The sequence below is a fragment of the Thrips palmi genome, unplaced genomic scaffold (genome assembly GCF_012932325.1).
Source record: "Thrips palmi isolate BJ-2018 unplaced genomic scaffold, TpBJ-2018v1 HiC_scaffold_16, whole genome shotgun sequence".
Classification (NCBI taxonomy): domain Eukaryota; kingdom Metazoa; phylum Arthropoda; class Insecta; order Thysanoptera; family Thripidae; genus Thrips; species Thrips palmi.
The window spans coordinates 7,748,189-7,768,786 of record NW_023144625.1 but is presented as its reverse complement, the minus strand read 5'-3'; the positions used below and the strand labels follow the sequence as shown (position 1 = coordinate 7,768,786).

Sequence of the window (20,598 nt, the reverse complement as noted above, 5' to 3'; positions counted from 1 at the left end):
AGGAGGAGGAGGAGGAGGAGGAGGAGGAGGAGGAGGAGGAGGAGAGAGAGAGGAGGAGAGAGAAGAAGAAGAGGAGAAGAGAGCCGGAGAGGGGAAGGAGAGGCAGGAACAGTAGAGAAGATGAGGAGGGAGAATGGAGGGAGTAGAGAGAGGATGGGAAGGAAGAGGAGGAGGAGGAGGAGGAGGAGGAGGAGGAGGAGGGGAGAGAGGCAGCACAGGCCCCGGGGGCGGCGACACCTAGCTTATCGACAAAGTATGAAGGGAAACTTGTGCTCATCGCTGTGATGTTAGCGAGCGGCTTTGGCACTCAGCGACAGAGAGAGACAGAGAGAGAGGCAGGCAGGCTCGAGGGCTCGTACAGAGACGCGCCGCCCTGCACGGCGACAGTCAGCTGATTAAAACTTCCTGTCGCCTGTCGAAGCAGAATCGAGTGTCGTTATAGGCGGGGATGCCCCGCGCTCGGCGTGCTCGGCGTGCACCCCTTTTTGGTCGGCAGACCGAGCAGGCGGCACACGTGTGCGCAAGGCGGACTAAAGGGCTAAAGGGCACTGATTGGCGCAAGGAAGCCGCCGCCCTCGGCGTCCTCCAGGCCCTCCAGGACCCTCCGGGGCCCTCCAGCGCCCTTAGGCCCCGCGAGGCGGCCGCGAGGGCCCCGCCGGCCGCGCCCCCCAGGACCACGAGGCCCCCAGCCAGCGCCGCCACACGCTTTCGGCGCTCCTCTTTAATCACAACCTTATCAAAGGCTTTATTTTCCGGTTTCGTCCCGCTAACGGAGATATCTCTATTGACATTAGCGCCCCCTCCCCCTCCCCCGCGCTGCGTCGTCGCCGTCTCCTATAACCCTTGCTTATCGACGACTTTGCCATCCGCGAATATTTTATACCCCCCGGCGCCACGGGGCCACGCGGGGCCACGTCGCCGTGCCATCGGGCTGGCGGTAGTCCCTGGTAGTCCGATAGAGCCAAAGACAAACAAAACAGGGACGCCCTCGGTCCCCGTCGAAGGTCCCCGTCGAAGGCCCCGCGCCCCGCCACCCTATCGACGACTTACTTTGACGAGGGGGTTAAGGAGGAAAAAGTCGAGGAATTAGGAAATCTGCAGAGTCTAATGACGGCGGGTAAACCGACACCGCCCCGTCCTGCTGCCTGCTGCCCCGCCCCGCCTCGACCCTTTCGTTTGATTTGCATTATTCGCACACGGACCCATCATCTTTCCCCTCCCTTCCGGATTTCTCCCCGAATTTTTATTTTTAATTGCTCGAATGAAATATATATCACATAAAGGTTACAGAGATACGCTGCGGCCCGGCCACACACATAAAGCTGATCAAATATCGCTCTCTCTCTCTCTCTCTCTCTCTCTCTCTCTCTCTCTCTCTCGCTCGCTCGCTCGCGCTTCAAAGGGCAGGCTCCGGGGAAGAAGCGTTTTTTTTCGGCAGGCAGAAAGAATTTTGTGAAAAAAAAAGAGCACGCGCGGAAAACGAAGGGGTGGCCTTCTAATATGATTTAGTGTGACTTCTCATTGTTTTCTGACAGTTTCGGCGGAAAAAAACCGCGCCTCGCCGCTGGCCAAACGCGCGGGGGAGTCGGCCAGAAAGCCGCGACAGCGGTCACCCCAAAAGTAATTGAGTGATCCGGGGAAGTAAATATTACTGAATATTCCGTTCCATCCCGTCCGGGCTCGGCCGAGGGGAAGAGCAGAAAGGAGGAGCATTGTCATTCCAGGTGACGTAAATGTGCCGTGTTTATTTTCATTCATTGATAAAGCTTTTATCCCTTCTTTTCGCCGAACGGAGCCGAGTCGAGTGGAAGGGGTAGGCCCGCCCGGCTCGCTCGCTTGCTTGCAGGTTCGCAGGCTTGCATTGCAGGCTTGCAATCGGCCTCAAAGAGGGCCGAGCCAAAAAGGGGAAAGAAGCTGGCTTTAGGGTCGAGCCGCGCCGGGCAACTCGGCAACGAGTCATTGGGAGATCCGTCAGGTGGTGAACCGCCAATTATGATAATTAACGAAAATTAATTTACGTCGCGGCATGCGGCGACATCGGGGGACACATTTTCCGGCTTTACTTGTGCTTCTGTCCCTCCGTCTGTCTGTCTGTCTGCCTGCCTGTCTGTCCGTTTGTCTGGAAGCCCTTCCCGTGCTAAGCGACTCATCGGCCGATATGCACTGATGACTTCCGCCCATCGGCGAACGGCGCGGGGAAAGGGGGGGGGCTGCCAGTCAGTTTGGCACTGTCTTCCCCCATCACACACACACACACACACACACACACACACACACACACACACACACACACACACACACACACACACACACACACGTTCACTACTGGGATCTGCTGGAGCAGCGCATGCAAAGACAGACACATCGGAAAGGGCGTTCGCGATTTGGAACACGACGTGCCGCATCCCTGCTGCAGACTGATTCCGAGAGTCGCTCTGTCTCTCTCGCACTCGAAGGGCGTGCCGTTCAGGTGCGAGAGAGACGGAGCGACGGAAAACGACTCTCGGAATCCGTCCGCCGGAGCTGCAGACAGACAAGGCCGTGAGGCAGGCCAGCCGACCGATCGGTTCCCCGGCCTCTTGGAGGCCCTGGAGGCCCTCGGGCAGGCCGTGGCGCGCCGGGGCATGCAGCCGGCAGATGTCCCTCCAGGAGGCAAAAACTTGGAGAGGGCGAAACCAGACACATATAGACAAGTCACATGTGGAACGCATTCGAAAGGGCGTCCTCTGGAGCCGGGGATGCGGCCTTCGGGCCTTCGGGCCTTCGCCCAGGAAGTGCGGTATTAGGACCGGCAGGCTGATTCCGAGAGTCGTTTTCGTCGCTCTGTCTCTCTCGCACCTGTGTGAGACGCCCCGTGAGTGCGAGAGAGACAGAGCGACGAAAACGACTCTCGGAACCAGTCTGCTGGCACGGCGGCACGGCACGCCACTGGGACGACATTTGGGGCATTTGGGGCGAGCAGTGCGATCGACACGTACGAAGGACCCGCTTCCTGCCGCTCTGCTTCCTCGCCGCTTCGATTCGACTCGAGTGTTCAAGTGGCCTGCTCCAGCGGCCGCACCGGGCACGCGCAGCCCCTCTATGCAGAGATAGATAGATGCATGGATAGATAGATGCGCGTCTGGCGCACTGTAAAATGCTTCTGGAGAGGCCTGGGCTTTGCCTGGCTTTGCCTGGGCCAAAGAGGCGTTCCGGACAAATCAGGCAACAGCAGCAGGCGCCTGACAGAAATCAGACTACTTGTGGTGGGAGAGGGCCCCACCACGCCCTGCACAGGTTGGCGTCTGGCGCCTGGTGCCCCCGCCCCGCCCCGGCCCGCCCCCCGCCCCCAGTCAATGCGTATAATTTTCCGCCCCCTGTCCCGACGTCGCCGCCCCGGCCTCCCCGCCGCCGTCCCCGGCGAAGCCCTTGTGACAGACAGCGTTCGACGCGGTGACAGCGTGACTCGTGAGAAAGACAGAGCGCGGACACGACCTGCCACCTAATTAGGGGGACCCGGGTTCGACTCCCGGCCCCGGCCGCCCCAACGGGCCCGGCGCGGTGACTCGGCCAGATTCCGGGGGCTTGATCAGCCCTCGCGTGTAAACGGTGGGAGTCGCGCTGCGACGCGCCGCGAGGACGAAGGGCGGGAATACAAAACGGGTGCGGATCCAGGACTTTCCTATAAGGTGTGTGTGTGTGTGTGTGTGTGTGTGTGTGTGTGTGTGTGTGTGTGTGTGGTGTGTGTGTAAAGCAGCGCCAACAGGAGGAAAGGAGTGCTCGTTGCCGACCCCCCAGGCGCACAGTGGCCGAAGACCACCCGACCGGTGGAGGCAGATGAAATCCCGGACGCGTTTTGAGCTCCAGAGTCGCTAAATGGGACTCGAACCGAACGTGTGACCCCACCAATGGATTCCTGGTTCGGAGAGCAATTCATTGATGGGGTCACACGTTCTGTTCGAGTTTCCTATAGCGACTCTGGAGCTCAAAACACGTCGGTAATGCCTCCACTGTGCACGCGCTAATTTTACGAAAGTTTCTTGGAGATTTCGGAAACGATCGAACGCTTGCCTCCGACAGCTGCCGAAGCCAAGTTTTTGTGTGGCTGGTAATCCTTGGGCCGTGCCCCGGCCCGCCCCGCCTGCAGGTTCGCACATACGTTAGCTGTCGTGGGGCCAGGAGGCCAGGAGGGAGCCCAAATGATGTTATGACAGCAGCCCCCGTTCCCATATCCCCGGCGCGTCCCCACTTATTCATAAAGCCTTCCCGGGCGACACGACACTGGCAGGGCGACACGGAGGTGCAAAGACCAAACCGATGTAGCTCGCTAGACGGCTGGCGCTGCTGGCTCTGCTGGCGCCAGCCAGATATCTGCTCCACATAAAATTGGCCTTCCGGTCGGCCCCTCCGCTCCGCCCTCGGGAACCCCAAGGGAACCCCAAGGGAACCCCCAGCAGACCGACTCGCCCTGTCTCTCTCGCACGCACGGGGCGTCCCCGAGTGCGTGCGAGAGAGACAGAGAGACTCTCGGAATCAGTGCGCAGGTCCTCTGGGACCATGTCGTTGTGGTCCTTACGGCCTCGGCGCCGTGACGCCGGGACGCCATCGCCTGTCCGTCCGGCCGACGCGACGCCGCGACCGGATACGGACAGGCGCCGTCCCTCAAACACGCTCAAAGTGACACGTTAACTACCTTCCTAAAACACAGATAGCCACTCAGCGCCATCTAGCGAATCGCTGCCCTCGCTTTGCGATGCTTTGCGTCCCACGCGGTTAAATTTATTTTCCCGGTCCGACTTTTCTCGAACTTTTCCTCGACAGCTGCGCCACGTTGCGCCGCACGGCCTCGTTAGCGGTCGCGGGTTCAACTACCCGCAGTTGCCGATCGCGAGAAGTTTTTTTTTTCGCGGGGCCGGTTTTTAGATCACTTTTGTGCTGCGAGGGAAGGCCGAGTGTGCGCAGTGTACAGGACCTAATCATAGCGATGAAACTCGCCACGCGAAGCTATCAAACTGGACGTACATTGTGAACCTCATTGACAACCGGCAACGTCAACAGACAGTGGAAAAAAATATAAGACCATTAAAAATGACAAAACATTGGCGTGACCGGGATTCGATCTCGTGACATTGGGGTCCTCACCAAGCACGCAAGCATGGGTCCGGCGCTGCGTTCTGGTCGCTCCGACCACCCGCTCACCTGTCAACAGAGAAAAAGAGGACTATCGTCAGCATCATGGCGTGGTGCAGTCACGATCGTTGCGTATGGCAAACTCCTCCCATCACGACGCGCCCCGCCCCGCCCCGACTGGCTGCCTGTCTGACCGGTACGCCCGAGGTACGGCCGAGGTACGCCCACCAGGACCAATCAGAGAGATGCAATAATCAAACAACGCCGTTTATTATGATTCCGGAGGATATGCAATAAGCGGCGGGCAAGTGGGCTCGGCGCTCGCCAGCAGGTAATTGACTCTTGAGGTGGCCGGCCCGACCGAGCTGGCAGGCAGCGTTGCACCGCCGACGCAAACACAGAGGAAAAGCTGCCGAAAAGCACTCTGGTGTGGCCGAGTACGCCCGAGTCGTTCGACGAGCCGCCTCGCAGCGACAGTCGTCGCTCTGTCTCTCTCGCACTGATGGGGCTGGAGGTGCGAGAGAGACAGAGCGACGACTCTCGGAATCAGTCTGCAGCGACGCGGGGGGCTCCACTCCACCGCCAATAATAAAACGCTTTAATTGTCCTTTACGGCCTTCTTGTCCACTGCGCGACCACCGCAGCGGCGCAGCGCTCTGGCGGCGCGGCCACCACGGCCCCGCGGCACCACCGCGCCCCACCGCGCCACGCCACCAGAAGGATGCGTGGGCGCGTATACCTGTGTCCGTCAGGATGCTCGATTTGAGGCGCGGGGCGTGGCGAGCATGGAGCAAGTCAACCGGTCGTGCAACGCCTCGATGCCCGCGGGCACTAACACTCACACACACACACACACACACACACACACACACACACACACACATTTCTAGAATCCCCGTCGATATATTTTCCTGCTTTCCGAGTCGAGTCGAGGCGGAGCTCATCAAGGGCTGCCGCACCGCCGCCAGTGTACCGCCCAGGTGACTGGCGGCCTGACTGACAGACGTATGGACAAGCGGCCGACGGGCAGACGGACGGACGGGCAGACACCGCGGGTAGCAGGCGGGCAGCCAGGCAGGCAGCCAGGCAGCCCCGCCGGCAGTCATCCATACGTCTGCTGTCCGCCGCACTCATCCCGCGGGCGGAAAAATCAAAGTCATAAAACAAGTGCAGCCGGCGGGGCCGCGGTGCCCATTCATACACGCGTTCGGACGCCAAAGAAGCGGCCATGTTGTGAAACACTTTTTTACAGCGAAACTGTTTTTGTTTTGATGAGGTTTTAGTACTTGGACCGCGAACAGGTACCCGAAAAGGTCTCGGCTCAGCACGCGCTTCGTTTCATCCTCGATAAAACGATTTTATACATTCGCGTTGGCGGCGGTTTGCACGCACGCAGCGAGAAGGGATCGCGGAGGAAGACGACGAGTGCCTCAACGAGTACCTCAACGAGTGCCTCAACGAGCACCTCAACGAGTGCCTCAACGAGTGCCTCAACGAGTGCCTCAACGAGTGCCTCAACGAGTGCCTCAACGAGTACCCCAACGAGTACCCCGACCAATGCCCCGGCCGTCAAATCGCCCCGTCATCAGCACCGTTGCGTTCTCGAACAGCCATCGCGCGCGGAGCGGGGAAAAACGGGCTAGCCGCGTGGAGCCTGGTGGAGCCGTCCGTAGGAGAGAGGAGGAGGGGGGAGCGAAAAAAAAGAAATAAAGAGAGCCGCGGCGGAGGCCACGCTAGCGCCGCCCCTCCACCCCCTCGGCCTCGCTTCGGCTCCAATCCGATCGATCGCCGACCAATCAAATCGCGGCTATCGGCTGGCGGCCTGCCTGGCGGCCGACGGGCCGGTCCGACCGCCACGCCCCGCCACGCCCCGGCCCGCGAACCACAGCCAGAGCGCCGCCTCTCGATGCGTGATCGATGGAAAGGGTTGCAGTGGGAGGGGTCAGCGTGCGTGTGTGCCTGCGCGTGGTGTGACTGTGTTTGTGTGTGTGTGTGTGTGTATGTGTGTGTGCAGCCTCCGCTCCTGACCGGCCTCAACGCACGGGGCACGGCTCGGGGCACACGGACCGCCAAGGCCGGGCAAAGAAAGCGACTCCGGGGTCGAGGCCGCCGAGGCCGAACAGCCGGTCGGCCGGCCGGCCGGCCGGTGCGCGCGGTCACCGGCTGACGAAAAAAACAAACAACAACGAAAACAGACTCCCGACCGAATAAAAGCGGACGCTGGCGGCGGGGATCGAACCCGCTCCGCTCGCCTCCGCCGCCGACGGCGCGCACGCGCGTGAGCGAGCCCCATACGGCCGACGATTCCGCGAACAGCGCGCGCGGCCCCGCGCGGCCCGCGTCGTCGCTCTGTCTCTGTCGCACTGGCGGGGCCGGCCGCACGGGTGCGAGCGAGACGGCCCGACACGTTCCGAATTATTAATTCAGCGTGCTCGCGCTCCGTACCGGACGATTGAGGCGGCGAGGAGCGCGGCGTGGCGTGGCGGGGCCTGTTTTTGCCTCGCACCACCATGGACGGCCGCAAGACGCGCGCGCCGGCCTGCCACTCCGTCTCCCTCCAACGCACGCACACGCACACACACACACAGAATATTATTTCATTATCATCGTTATATTTTCAGTCGCATTGTTATTCCGTCTACAAGCGACGCGGCGCGGCGCGGGTGGTGTGCACGCGCACGCACCATTTCACCCGTCCCGAAAATGGACCAAATGCTTTCCAATCCACATCTTCCCTCCATTCCCCGCCAACGAACTCACACACACACACAGACACACACACACACACACACACACACACACACACAGACACACACACACACACACACACACACACACAATGACCCCCGATGATGCGCCCCGGGGGCGTTCGGCGTGTAACGCACGCCAACTCCATAGAGAGACGCGCGATGATCTATTCACTTCCGGCCGGCGAGCGAGAGAGAGACAGACAGACAGGCAAATGAGAGGGGAAAAGAGCAGCAACAATGCGCGGAGAGAGAGAGAGAGAGAGAGAGAGAGAGAGAGAGGGGGGGGGGAGAAATGTATTTGAATCGGATACGCGGCGGGGCATATGCTTCGGCGATTCCCTGGCAATGCCCTGGCAATGCCAGCCAGCCGCGCGGCGATACGAGGGGGAGGGGGAGGCGGGGGGGGGGGCTGTCGGTTGGGGCGTATCTGCAGACCAGCAGTAGCGGCGGGGCAGGCGGGGCAGGCAGGAATGCTTGGAAGACGAACGCATAAATAACGAATTATGATACATGTAATGTGTGTTTTGTGCTCGCTGCGCGCTGCGCGCGGCTCGCCGTGCTTGCTGCTGCCTCTGCCGGCCGCCGGTCGGGATGAAGCGATCGCCATACGCCAATGGGGCTTAACAAACGAATCGTCGGGCCCTGGCAGCCTTGGGCCCCGTCCAGCCCGTCCGGCCAGCAGACTCATTCCGAGAGCCCTTTTCGTCGCTCTGTCTCTCTCGCACCGATAGGGCACGCCCCATGAGTGCGAGAGAGACAGAGCGACGACTCTCGGACCGGGGTCCGGCCAGCCCGGTCGTTCGGACCCGTCATTACATTTTATCTTTCCAGCAACAAGCGGCGCGAGCGGACGAATTTCAGCGGCCCCGCCGCTACACTGGGAACGCGGCGAGGACGTCCAGGACGACGACGAGGAGGACCTCCGGGACCCCCGCGACCCCGGAGATGCGGCCGCGATTTCCCGGCAGCGCGACTGCGTTCCGAGAAGACTCTAGCCGGCGTGGGCGAGGCGGGGCGAGGCGGGGCGGGGCGGGGCGGGGCGTACCACGTGTCGCACCTGCACGGCCACGCCCGGAGCGAGTCCAGCCCGGAGTCCACATCAACACCACGGCCGGTCGCTGCCCTCCCGGACGGAGACTCCAGCCAGCCACTCCAGCAAGTCCAGCAGCGAGTCCAGCGGGACACCGCCCAGCCGGCCCCATGCGTGGCGTGGCGTGGCGTGGTCCGGCAGGCTACTGTGTTGGTGGTATCGCACTTGTATCGGCGCGCGGGAGACAAATAAGCCCCATTCAAACGCTGCGCCGCGCCCCGGCCCTCGCCTGCCCTCGCCTGCCCTCGCCCGGCCGGCCGCTACCGTGGGGGGCGGCGCGGAGCGCAGCGCTAACGCCTGTACCAACATGGGCCCATTCATGGGCTGCTGCAGCACTGCAGCAGCACTGATGGCAATCGGCCCGCCTTACCATGAAGCGATTTGCTCCAAAGAGGCGACCAGGACTACGAAGACCACGACGGCGAGGGTTCGCGCCCCGCAGTGGGCCAGAAGACCGGCGGAGGCGGCCAAAACTCTAGACGCGTTTTGAGCTCCTGAGTGGCTATATAGGACTCGAACCGAACGTGTGACCCCACCAATGGATTCCTGGTTCGCAGAGCAATCCATTGGTGGGGTCACACGGTCGTTTCGGGTCCCATTTAGCGACCCTGGAGCTCAAAACGCGTCCGGGATTTTGGCGACCTCCGCCCACAGTGCTCCTCGCCGCGTGTCCGACGAACGACGGCGACCCCGGCCGGCCCCCGCGGCCCAGCCGCCGCCGAGGGCTCAGCACAAATTGATCCCTTGTTGCCACACTGTATACCGCCCGGCTGCGCATTGGGAAAAGGCGCGTCGGCCGACGTTCCGAGAAACCAAATCAGATTCTTTTCCGCGCCGAGAAAGAGTGTAGTACTTTGTACATGGGCAGGCTGATCCGATACAGCATCGCCTAGATGGACGGACGGATGGCGCTCGCGGCGCCGGCCGTCAGCAGAACGCAAAGAAAGCAAAAAATGGTGGGAGGGGGCAGAAAGACCGCCTCGCCGGCCTGGCCGTTGCACCATACGCAACGCGATTTTAGGCCTCTAGGCTCCGACACTGTCACCTGTCAGCCGGTCCGTCATCCACGGCGACGCGGCGGCGGCGCGGCCAGTCGGGACGGAACGCCGCGACGAGCTGCATTGCAGTGCATTGCAGGGCCGGCCAACAACAACAACAACAACAACAACAACAAAAACAACAAGCGAAACAGAGGAAAAAGCGGCGAGTAGAGACTCGGCCGACCAAAGGGTAGAGGATTTGCCAGAGACATCGATTCGAAACACATCAACGCCACAGTGCTGTGCTCTGTTCGAGATATCGATTCGACCCTATCGCTGGGCCGGGCCCGGCCGGGCCGCCTGGCGGCAGGATGCAGGCCGGCTGCGTTCTGTTAGTCTCAATCGGAACCGATATCGCCGCCGGAAGCCGGGGACCGCCTTCGCTCGGCCCTGCGTGCGGTGCGTGTGAACGCGTTCGAAAAACCACTGCGAGTTTTATTTTTGGCCGTGCCGCGAGGCTGCGCGAAGCAACAGACGACGAGTTGGCCACCGCGCTCGCTGGTCCGATCGAACGCTCGCCTTGCCGCAGTGCTCCGCAGCCAGCGCTATGGAGGTGCTCTAGACCCGGCGAGAGGAGAGGCGTTATCCGAACCACATCGGGGCATCATCGGCTGGAGCCATGGCTGGAGCGCGGCGGCACTGGAAGGGAATGGAATGGAACACATTTTCCAGGACGAGCTGCTCTCGCGTCTCTCGCGACGCGTTCGGCAGTGGAGGAGAGAGAGAAAGAGAGAGGGACGGCACTTTGCGGTTCTCTCATTAATCGCCGACGTGGTGCTTTGATGGATGAAGTAACGTGGAAATTGGCATCAAAGTTGCATGGTGTGGCCTGAGCCGTGGCCTGCGCCGCGGCCTGCCGGCCAGCCAGCCAGTCCGTGGGCATGGCCGAGGCATCAAGCCCGCCCCGCCCCGCCCCGCCCCGCCCCGCCGAGGGGCACGCGGAGAAAACGCTCATTTTAGTCGGATCCCAGTATAAATGCATCGCGGGTATAATTACAGCCTGAACGTTATAAACGAGCTGATATTCAAACTGCGCGCGTTGCTTTGATAGATGCTGCAGCGGCCGCGGCCGTCCCATCACCAGAGGCGCGCCCCGCCCCGCCCCGCCCCGCCCCGCCCCGCCCCCGCCCCGCCCCACAGACCGCCTTGTGAAATCGAAGCTCGGCGCGGAAAGTGTGCCGATCGACGGCGCGAGATCTGCTTTGCATAGATTGGACGGCCATTGTAGTTATTGCGGCGTGCTGCCGCCTTTTTCGCCTTGTTCGTCACAGTCTCGCTTCCAGGTTTTCCCTGCGACGCTCCGCCGGGCCGTGCGCACCCACGGCGCGCCTCGCGTGCCAGCGAGTTTACCACGCCACTCGTAAAGGTGTATCGTATTGGGATAACGGGCACTATGACGTTCGAAACACAAAGCCGCGCTGCGGCTCAGCCAATTGCGGGTAATTCGCGCACTAGTTAATCGTATATAAAAGCATAGTCCGGCCGCGTGGCGTGACCGCGTGAGAGCGCAGCTATAGTCGATTCGACTGTAAAACCGCCTGCGCCTCGGATACGACGGCGGCCTCGGGGGTCACAGGGGCCGTACGGTAGCTCCTCTTTGACTATTTACTGTTGTCCCGATCGGCGGCGCTATGCAGGCAAATCTGGCATCGCCATGCGGCGGTTGGCAGCCATGCGTGGCGCGGCACGGCGAGCCACAATGGCGACCCTGGGAACGGCGCGGCGCGGCACGGCACGGCACGGCACGGCACGGCGCGGACAGTCAAAGACACATCCAGAGCGGCCGTGCAGGTGCTCCATGCCTCACTGGTTCGAATCCAAATTAAAACGTGTGCACACAACCTGAACGCGGCGGCTGACTTGGTTCGTGCCGCGCACAAGTGCGTGCGCCGCGTGGCCCAAAACGACCGGGGATGCGTTTTCGAGGCGCATTTTGGTTGTTTTTGTTGTTTTCGGAAGCGCAGGCGGCGGTCGGCGTCGTCCTGGCGCGGCCGGTGGGCGTCCTGTCCGCCCGGTGAGCGGCAATGCAACCTGCAGTGCCGCAGCGCCGCACCGCGAACCCATTTTTACGACCAGAAGGCCGAAATGCAGCAGGTTGGCACCACGACGCCACTTGCCGCCCAGGCGTGCCACCCTGGCCACCCTGGCCCACACGCGCGACGGAAAAACGAAGCCGCTTTTTGCACGTTTTTACTTTCTTTTCGCCGCTCTTCCGCTTTTATGGTTTTCACGATTGCTTTCCACTTTATTTTTCTCGCCGGTGCGAAACGGTTCGGTTCTGTTGTTGCCCTTTTTTTGCGCTCATTTTTATATTTTATTGCGTCCGAACGCAATCCTGGGCCCGCCTGCGGCGCGCGCGCGGTACCACCCGAAAGAGGACCCGGGTAATTGAAAAATTGTATTTATAAATTTATATCAATTACCCCCTTGTTCGAGAGCCCTTCGGAAATTCGGGACTTGTGGGTCGGCGGGGCCCGAGGCCCTGGCACACGTGGCACGCACGTGGTGTTTTTTTGTTCATGACAAATGGGAGTTCGGCCGATGGCAAGCCGATGGCAAGGCAATGCCCTGTGGCAGGAAGATGACAACGTGCCGCGCGAAGACGAGAAAAAAGAGGCGATCGGGAGGGGGACGCACAGTGGGCCAGAAGACCGGCGGAGGCGGCCAAAACTCTAGGCGCGTTTTGAGCCTTCGCTAAACAGGACTCGAAGCGAACGTGTGACCCCACCAATGGATTGCTCTCCGAACGAGGAATCCATTGGTGGGGTCACAAGCTCGGTTCGAGTCCTGTCCAGCGACTCTAGAGCTCAAAACGCGTCTAGAGTATTGGCCGCATGCGGTGTCCCGAACGACTTTCGAGTCGTCGTCTGGCTCCTCATTAGACCACCGCACTGCAATGCGTGTGCACTGCGTGTGCACTGCATAGCATCGCCGGGCAGGTACTTAGCGACGCTTTGAGACGGCCGCCGCGCCAAACACAAACGGATGAGCAATTTATAAATAGAGCACTTCTCTCTTTTTTCGCGTTTCATCCCCGCCGACCGGCCGGGACCGAGACGACATGACACAATCACGTATTAGTAACAGCTGCCGCTGCAAATGGCCCATCGCCGGCTGAAAAAGCCGAGACTCAGCCGGGGACGACGGCCCCTCAAAGCGGCCGTCGGAAATATTCAATGAAATGACGGCCAAAATCATGGCCCGGCCGTAACGCTCCGAGCAGAGAGCGCAGCCCTGGCGCAGCCCTAAATCAACAATGACTAGCGCGTCACTAGATTTTAGAGAGGCCACGCGGCGCCACGAGCGCACGACAGCGCCTTGCGAGACGCAATAAAAGCGTTTCATGTCTGGGACACACCGAGTAGCTGTGCTCCGATTCCGGGCATGGGGCATAAATTACGGCCAGAGATGCAAAACAGATCAAAACACGACGGCATTTGGCACGGCGCAGAAAAGGGTCGCTTCGGTCGGAGAGAGAGAGAGAGAGAGAGAGAGAGAGAGAGAGAGAGAGAGAGAGAGAGAGAGAGAGAGAGAGAGAGAGGGCGCGGCCGTAAAGCACGAGGCAGTGCTCGTATTTCGGGGCGTAAGTGGCAACGAAAACAGGGCAGCGACTTCCAACACATGCATTATGTTTCTAGGGTCATAATTACCGTTTCAAAGGCAAGCGCGAAAAGCCCCGCGAGAGTCACGAGCCAGAAAGTGAACAGAGAGAGAAGGGTGAGGGGAAGGGGCTACTACATACTCGACACTCTCAGGGACTGTGAGCACGCCGAACATGTGTTCTGAGGCGCCACCTGCATGCAGTCCTGCACCCAGCGAAGATCAGTACACAACAAACTTCCAATAGGGCGAACACAGAGTGCCCTTCTCATGTGCGCGCTCCTCTGTGTGTGTGTGTGTGTGTGTGTGTGTGTGTGTGTGTGTGAGGGTGTGAGTGTGTGAGGGTGTGTGTGTGTCAGTGTCCCCCCCTCCGCGGTTGGCAGCGAGCCAGCGAAGTTGCCAGACACACAGAAGAGTCGATACTTTAGAAGATCGAGGCGGAGGTCACGGCGCGCGCGGCACGAAAAATGTCCCCAGGAATCCGTATCATAGACAGATATCCTCTCGACGATGCCAGCTATGTCCCCCTTCCTCCTGGCGCAACCTCTCTCTCTCTCTCTCTCTCTCTCTCTCTCTAGCGGTGCCGGCGGTCTTGCGGCCCATGGACGCGACGACGGGTGTGCTACTCACACCTCGTCCGTATCAATGACCAACACCTTTCGACATGTTTGATTTCCCACGAGTCATCTCCGGAGCGACGGGCCGGCGGGCCGACGGGGCGCATGGTGGATGGATAGTACTCAATGGTGGCGGTGGTGCACCCGAAGCAGGCACTCTCCGAGCCGAAGGCACCCGAAGGCACTTCGGTGGCCGAAGCGCAGCGGAGCGACGATGAACGAACGGCGCGGCGGCGCGGCGCTCCTCCAAGGTACGTTCTGCTCCAGGGCATCGCCATGAGGTTCGCCATGGCATCGCCGTGGGCACGGCGGCCTCATGAACCGCACTCGTCTTCGACGCGTCTTTGGCGTGTCTCTGACCGTCGCGGCGGCGGCGCGGCGACAATCATAAAATAATTCCGAAGCAATGAAAAACCGCCGCAGCGCGACCACTTCGCTCCGCCGTCGCGCCCGCCTCCTCCAACCACGCCGTCGCGGCGCTCCACCACCACGGCCACTGTCGCGTCGCGTCGTCTCGCCCGGCCGTCCGCGGCGCGACACGGCGCGACGCCCACGCGCGCGGCCGCCGACGAACCGCCTAGGCCGCCTAGGCCCGATGACGATTTTCAATGGGAAGAAGTATACTACTTCTCTCATGAAAGTCATGGGCGACTCTGTGTGTGTGTGTGTGTGTGTGTGTGTGTGTGTGTGTGTGTGTGTGGAATTGGTCCACGCTCCGCCACGCTGCCGCGGCCTTGGCCGTCCCCCATTCATGTTTCAAGGGAGACAAATGCAGGGCCGGAGGGCCTGTGGCGCTGGCACGGCCATTGCCTGCCTTGCCGTGGCGCGAGGCGCAAGTCGTCTTCGTCGCTCTGCCTCTCTCGCACTCATGGGGCGTCCCGTGCAGGTGCAAGAGAGAGACAGAGCGACCAAAAACGACTCTCAGTCCGGCGGCCAACAATGATAGGCAATGACTAGGTGACGGCTACCGTCGGCCCGAGGTGCGGGCCGTGCTGGCCGTGCCAGTGCAGTGGCCCCCTCCAGCGATCAGTAGCCAACGAGTACGCCGTCCAAATCGAATGAGCGAGCGAGAGGCGCGAGGCGGCGGCGGGGCCGGGGAGGCGCAAGAAAAAGAGAAGGAGATATTTCCCTGCCTTCGGCTCCATTCATCATGTGGGCTAGCCTCCGACAAGCACAGGCTCCTGTCCTGCGCGCTGTGCTGCCGTCGCTGCGAGGTGGGGCGGTGGCGGGGCGCGGAGCAGCAAGGCGTCGCTACCGTGGAGCCGGCCGTGGCTTCCAACACATTACGACCAGCCTTCGATGAGCACCGGGGCCAAAATAACTTCATCATCGGGACACCCCGGCCGTGAGTGTGTGAGCGCGCGCGCGTGTGTGTGTGAGTGTGTGGAACGTGTTTCCATCCAGCAGGTGTGAGCGTAATGGCGGGCTATCGATTCTTGCAGTGACGCACGCGTTGTACGGATGCATACCCGCACTGGCGAAGAAGACCCTCGCCGGCTTGGAAGCCCACAGTGCCGAGCGATTCAGCAGAGTCGTCCCGTCGCTCTGTCTGTGTCGCACTCGCGGGGCTCTCCGTCAAGGGAGCGAGAGAGACCGCCCGCGCTTCTGACTCGCTCCGCTGTGCCCCGCTGGTGTACTGGCGTCGTCACAGAGGATCGGGCAGCGCTTGATCGCTCGCTCGCTCGCTTCCGGGCCGCCGTGCCTGGCGTCGCCGGAGCCGCGCTATCTCGCCAGCCTTACCCACAAATCTTATCCGGGAGGGCCTTCCCTCTAATAGCGCAGTCAGGCAGCAGCGGCCCTAAATCGGCGGCCATTTTGTTTCCGCATCAACATCGGGAATCGCCTCCACTGTCATCTTAATCGTCCCCTTCATAACCGCCATCATCGGCACGACGCCGAGGCCGTGCCGGAGCAGGCCGTCGTCTTGATGCTCGATCGGACGGAATCCACCCGCAATAGCGTCTTCGGCAGCTGTTTCGGTGCGCTTCAGCCGCCGACCAGTTTTTCTGTCATCTTCCTCCCCGCACTCCGCGCCGTGCCGCGCCGCGGCAGGACGATCTGCCCCGTTTTTGCGGCCGCACTTGCAGACTGATTCCGAGAGTCGTTTTCCCGTCGCGCCGTCTCTCTCGCACTCGCGGGGGGCGTCGAGGTGCGAGAGAGACAGAGCGACGCCCTTCTCCTTGCCGCGCCTCTCTCGCATTGTTTTGCATTACGGCGATGGATCGGAAGAAACGCGATAAGCCGAAAAAGAGAGGAAAATGAAGAAGAAAGGATTGTGAAGGCCGCGAGCTTCTTGCTTGCTTGTTGCCGACGGACACACGGACGGACGGACGGACGGACAGACGGACAGACAGACAGACAGACAGACAGACAGACAGACAGACAGACAGACAGACGGACGGCCAGCGCCCATTCAAGTCATCACCGGACTGAATGGAGTATGACGTCGCAGCCCCCGAAAAATCATAATCTTCCAAACTCCCGTCTCACGACAAATTTCCACACGGAGAAAAGGAGGGAATAAGAAATCGAATCGAAAAAGACAGAAATGAAAAACGAGAAACAACAAGGACCGTTTTGAGACGCGACCAAATCCGATCCATGTCCGCCGGATAATCCCACGAGCGGTTTTTAATTAGACCCCATTCAAGGACGGTTCGGCTAAAGGCTCCCCCTCCCCCCCCCCATCTCACTCCCCCTCGAGGCCTTCGGGCCTTCAGGTGACACCTGCCGGCGGAACTCTCCTTGTCTTAATGACGAATGTAATGACCCGCCTGTGATCGCCGAGCTGCCCGCCTGCCAGTCACAGAGCGTCGCGGCGCGTCGCAGCGCGCCGCCGGGAGAGAGAGAGGGAGAGAGAGAGAGAGGGAGAGAGAGAGAGAGGGAGAGAGAGGGAGAGAGACGGAGAGAGAGGGAGAGAGAGAGGGAGAGACGGAGAGAGAAAGAGAGAGGGGGAGAGGGAGGCACAGAAAAAGCAGCGCGAGGATAGAGTAGTGGGGCCCACGGACCTATCGAGTCGCCATCGACTCACTCGCGCACACACACACACACACACACACCACACACACACACACACACACACCACACACACCACACACACGTGTGGGCATCCATGGGCCCCCACACGTCCGACTCATATGGGCCATCCGTCTAGATGATGATGGGGAAGGACCGCGACGCTTCTCTAAAACACACACACACATTCTCATACTCTCTCACACCAACACAGGGTATTGGTACGTATTGGTCGATGCAGGGGGCCGGAGCGCTGAGCAGCTTATTGAACAGGCATCTCGGTCAAGCTAAGGCGACTTTACGAACGCCTCAAGTTGGCGGGGTGGTGCTTTTATGGAGGCTGGAGTCTGCTGGAGGTGCATCAGGATGGATCCTTCAAGTGCAGTGGGCCAGAGGGCCGGCGGAGGCGGCCAAAATCCCGGACGCGTTTGAGCTCCAGAGTCGCTAACTGGGACTCGAACCGAACGTGTGACCCCACCAATGGATTGCTCTCCGGACGAGGAGTCCATTGGTGGGGTCACCCGCTCGGTTCGAGTCCTGTTTAGCGACTCTGGAGCTCAAAACGCGTTTTGGCGGCCGGCGCCGGACTTCTGGCCCACTGCGCGGCGCGAGGTGGTGGCGATCGACATGGCACACATCCGCGGACTCGCGGGCCGACTGCGCGGCGCGGGCCTGTTGCCGCTAGAGGAGAGGATGTCCCTCAATTGGCTGGTTATGGCTGTGTTATGGATGATCCGAGCCATGTCAGGGTCCATGCATGCGGGCCCCCCGCCCCGGCGGCCCCGCCAGCCCCGCGTGGGCCCCTGAGCGCGTCAAACTCTGTCAGCACCGACTATTGTAAATCAATATTAAGGCGACAGGGCTGGGCTGGGCTGCTGGCCGATTCCGAACAGCTGATCGCTCCGTCTCTCTCGCACTCACAGGGCGCCCCGTAGGGGTGCGAGAGAGACAGAGCGACTCGGACTGGAGCCGCTGGCCGTAAACGTGATGAATCAATACCCTTTTTCACGACGTCGCGATAAAAATCAATCAGCCGCGGCGTGGCGAAAAACGGAGCGAGCCACTTGGTGGGCGGCCGAGCGGGCGGGCGGGCGGACGGAAGGACACACACGGACAGACGGACAGACCGAGGGGACAGATCGCCGCGATGGATTGCGATTGGGGCGATGGAGAGGCGGGGCGGGGGGAGTGGGGCCCCCCGCTAGTTGAGTTGAGATTACGCAACGAGAACTGTATCGGCTCAACGGAATGAATTTGCCCTTCACAGACTTAATCGGCCACTGTGCGGCGGAGCCAGAGCCAGCGGCGTAGCCCAGGCAGCCAGGCAGCCAGCAGGGCTGCCAGCCCCGCCAGCGCGGCCCGTCCGGGAATGCCAACTGTGGAGACAAGTCGCAAACCGCCTCGGCTGGGCTGGCCGCGGCTGGCCGTCACCGCGGCAAGGCGGCCGGGCCGCGGCGGGCTGCCACACAGTGGGCCAGAAGACCGGTGAGGCGGCCAAAACTCTAGACGCGTTTTGAGCTCCAGAGTCACTAAACAGGACTCGAACCGAACGTGTGACCCCACCAATGGATTCCTCGTTCGGAGAGCAATCCATTGGTGGGGTCACACGTTCGTTTCGAGTCCCATTCAGCGACTCTGGAGCTCAAAACACGTCTAGAGTTTTGTCCGCCTCCACCGGTCTTCTGGCCCACTGTGCGCCACCGCAGAGCATCAGAGCAGCCGATGTGGTCCCCGTCCGCGGGAATCCGCGGGGAGGCGAAGCAAGGCGGAAGGATCGACGACGTCCTTGCTCTGCAGTGCTCTGCCTGCTCTTGCACGGCCGCGGCGGGGCGCGGCGCGGGAACGGGGCGGCCCCGCCGATCCCATGGCACGCCACGCCACGCCACGCCATGGCGAGCCGCGCAAATCCAATCCAATCGAAATGGCGCCAAGTTGGCAACGCCGCTCCGGCATCATCTCCGCAGAGCTCGCAGAGCACGCTGCCTCTCACTCGCTCCGCCTCCGTCAGATCACCTTCCCTCTCACTCGCGCTCCTCCCGCACGATCGGCGAATACAGGTCACCGCCATCTTGCTTTAGCAGACAATTGAGGCTGCGCGCTGCGCCGTCACTTGAGGTTAGAGCAGCGCCCCGCCAGTGCAGTGGCGCAGCGCGGCGCGCAGCGACTCGGGATGAGGCTGGCGTTATGTCGTTAGGTTGAATCGATTCGACCTAAGGCGCCAGGGACACTGTGACAGCCAGCTGCAGCCAGCCAGGCCGGTGGCGTAACCGACTCACAGCGGCGTAGCCACCGCACAGTGGGCCAGAAGACCGGCGGAGGCGGCCAAAACTCTAGACGCGTTTTGAGCTCCAGAGTCGCTAACTGGGACTCGAGCCGAACGTGTGACCCCACCAACGGATAGCTCTCCGGACAAGGAATCCATTGGTGGGGTCACACGTTCGGTTCGAGGCCTGTTTAGCGAGTCTGGAGCTCAAAACGCGTCTAGAGTTTCTGGCCTTCGTAGCTCCAAAAAGCGGTCCGGCGGCGGTTAGGCGCCCCGTCGCACTCGGGCGGCGCGCGGGCGGGCCTACCTGCCAGGCGCCCTGGCCGCCGCATCGCGCACCGGAAGCCGACAAAAGGGGAAAAAGAAAGGCCGCGGCGGGATTCGAACCCACGACGGCATCATCAGGGCCATGAATGGGCAGCAAGCAGCGGCAAGCAGCGGCAAGGGCCGGCGGGACATGAAAATAAACACGCGCCCATCGCTTGATGGATGAGCGTCGAAGTGCGCGGCCGGCCGCCCAGGAGTCGCTCTGTCTCTCTCGCACCCTTACGGAACGCCCCGTGTGTGCGAGAGAGACAGAGCGACGAAAAACGACCCTCGGAATCAGTCTGCTGGCCCAGACATCAGCACGGGTGGACTTTTGAAAAATCGTATCAACTACAAAAAGAGCGGGAAAAACGATACAACAAATAATAGAGGACACAAATGAAAGTCGGACTCCTGTGATGAGCGGCGGAGGTAATGCCCAATTCCTAATGGGTAGGCCGTGCCGTGCCGAGCCGAGCCGCGCCGTGCCAGTGCCGATGGATGCTTGTACGGGGGGCACTGCGTCCCGCCACTGCCTTCTAATGCTTGAATAGCGTGATCGTCCCAGCATCCCAGCCGGCCCGGCCAGCAGACTCATTCCGAGAGTCGTTTTCGTCGCTCCGTCTCTCTCGCCCTCATGGGGCGTCCCGTACAGGCGCGAGAGAGACAGAGCGACGAAAACGACCCTCGGAATGAGTCTGCAGCCCGCCCGCCCGGCAGAGCGGGGACTTGTGCGGTAGCAGCATCTCTTGATCATTGAAGGGGGCGGTGGCAATGCCTCGCCCGATGCCGGTGGAAATACTATCAA

General features: G+C 61.3%; 1 protein-coding gene across 1 annotated transcript in view; it reads right to left on the bottom strand.

Moving 5' to 3' along the window:
• Positions 1–20,598, bottom strand: part of LOC117642958 (homeobox protein cut) — a 177,200-nt gene that overhangs the window by 51,570 nt on the left and 105,032 nt on the right. The window contains exon 3 of the mRNA XM_034381595.1: positions 5,122–5,178. Within this exon, the coding sequence (XP_034237486.1) occupies positions 5,122–5,178 (57 nt within the window). The remainder of the gene's footprint in view (positions 1–5,121; positions 5,179–20,598) is intronic.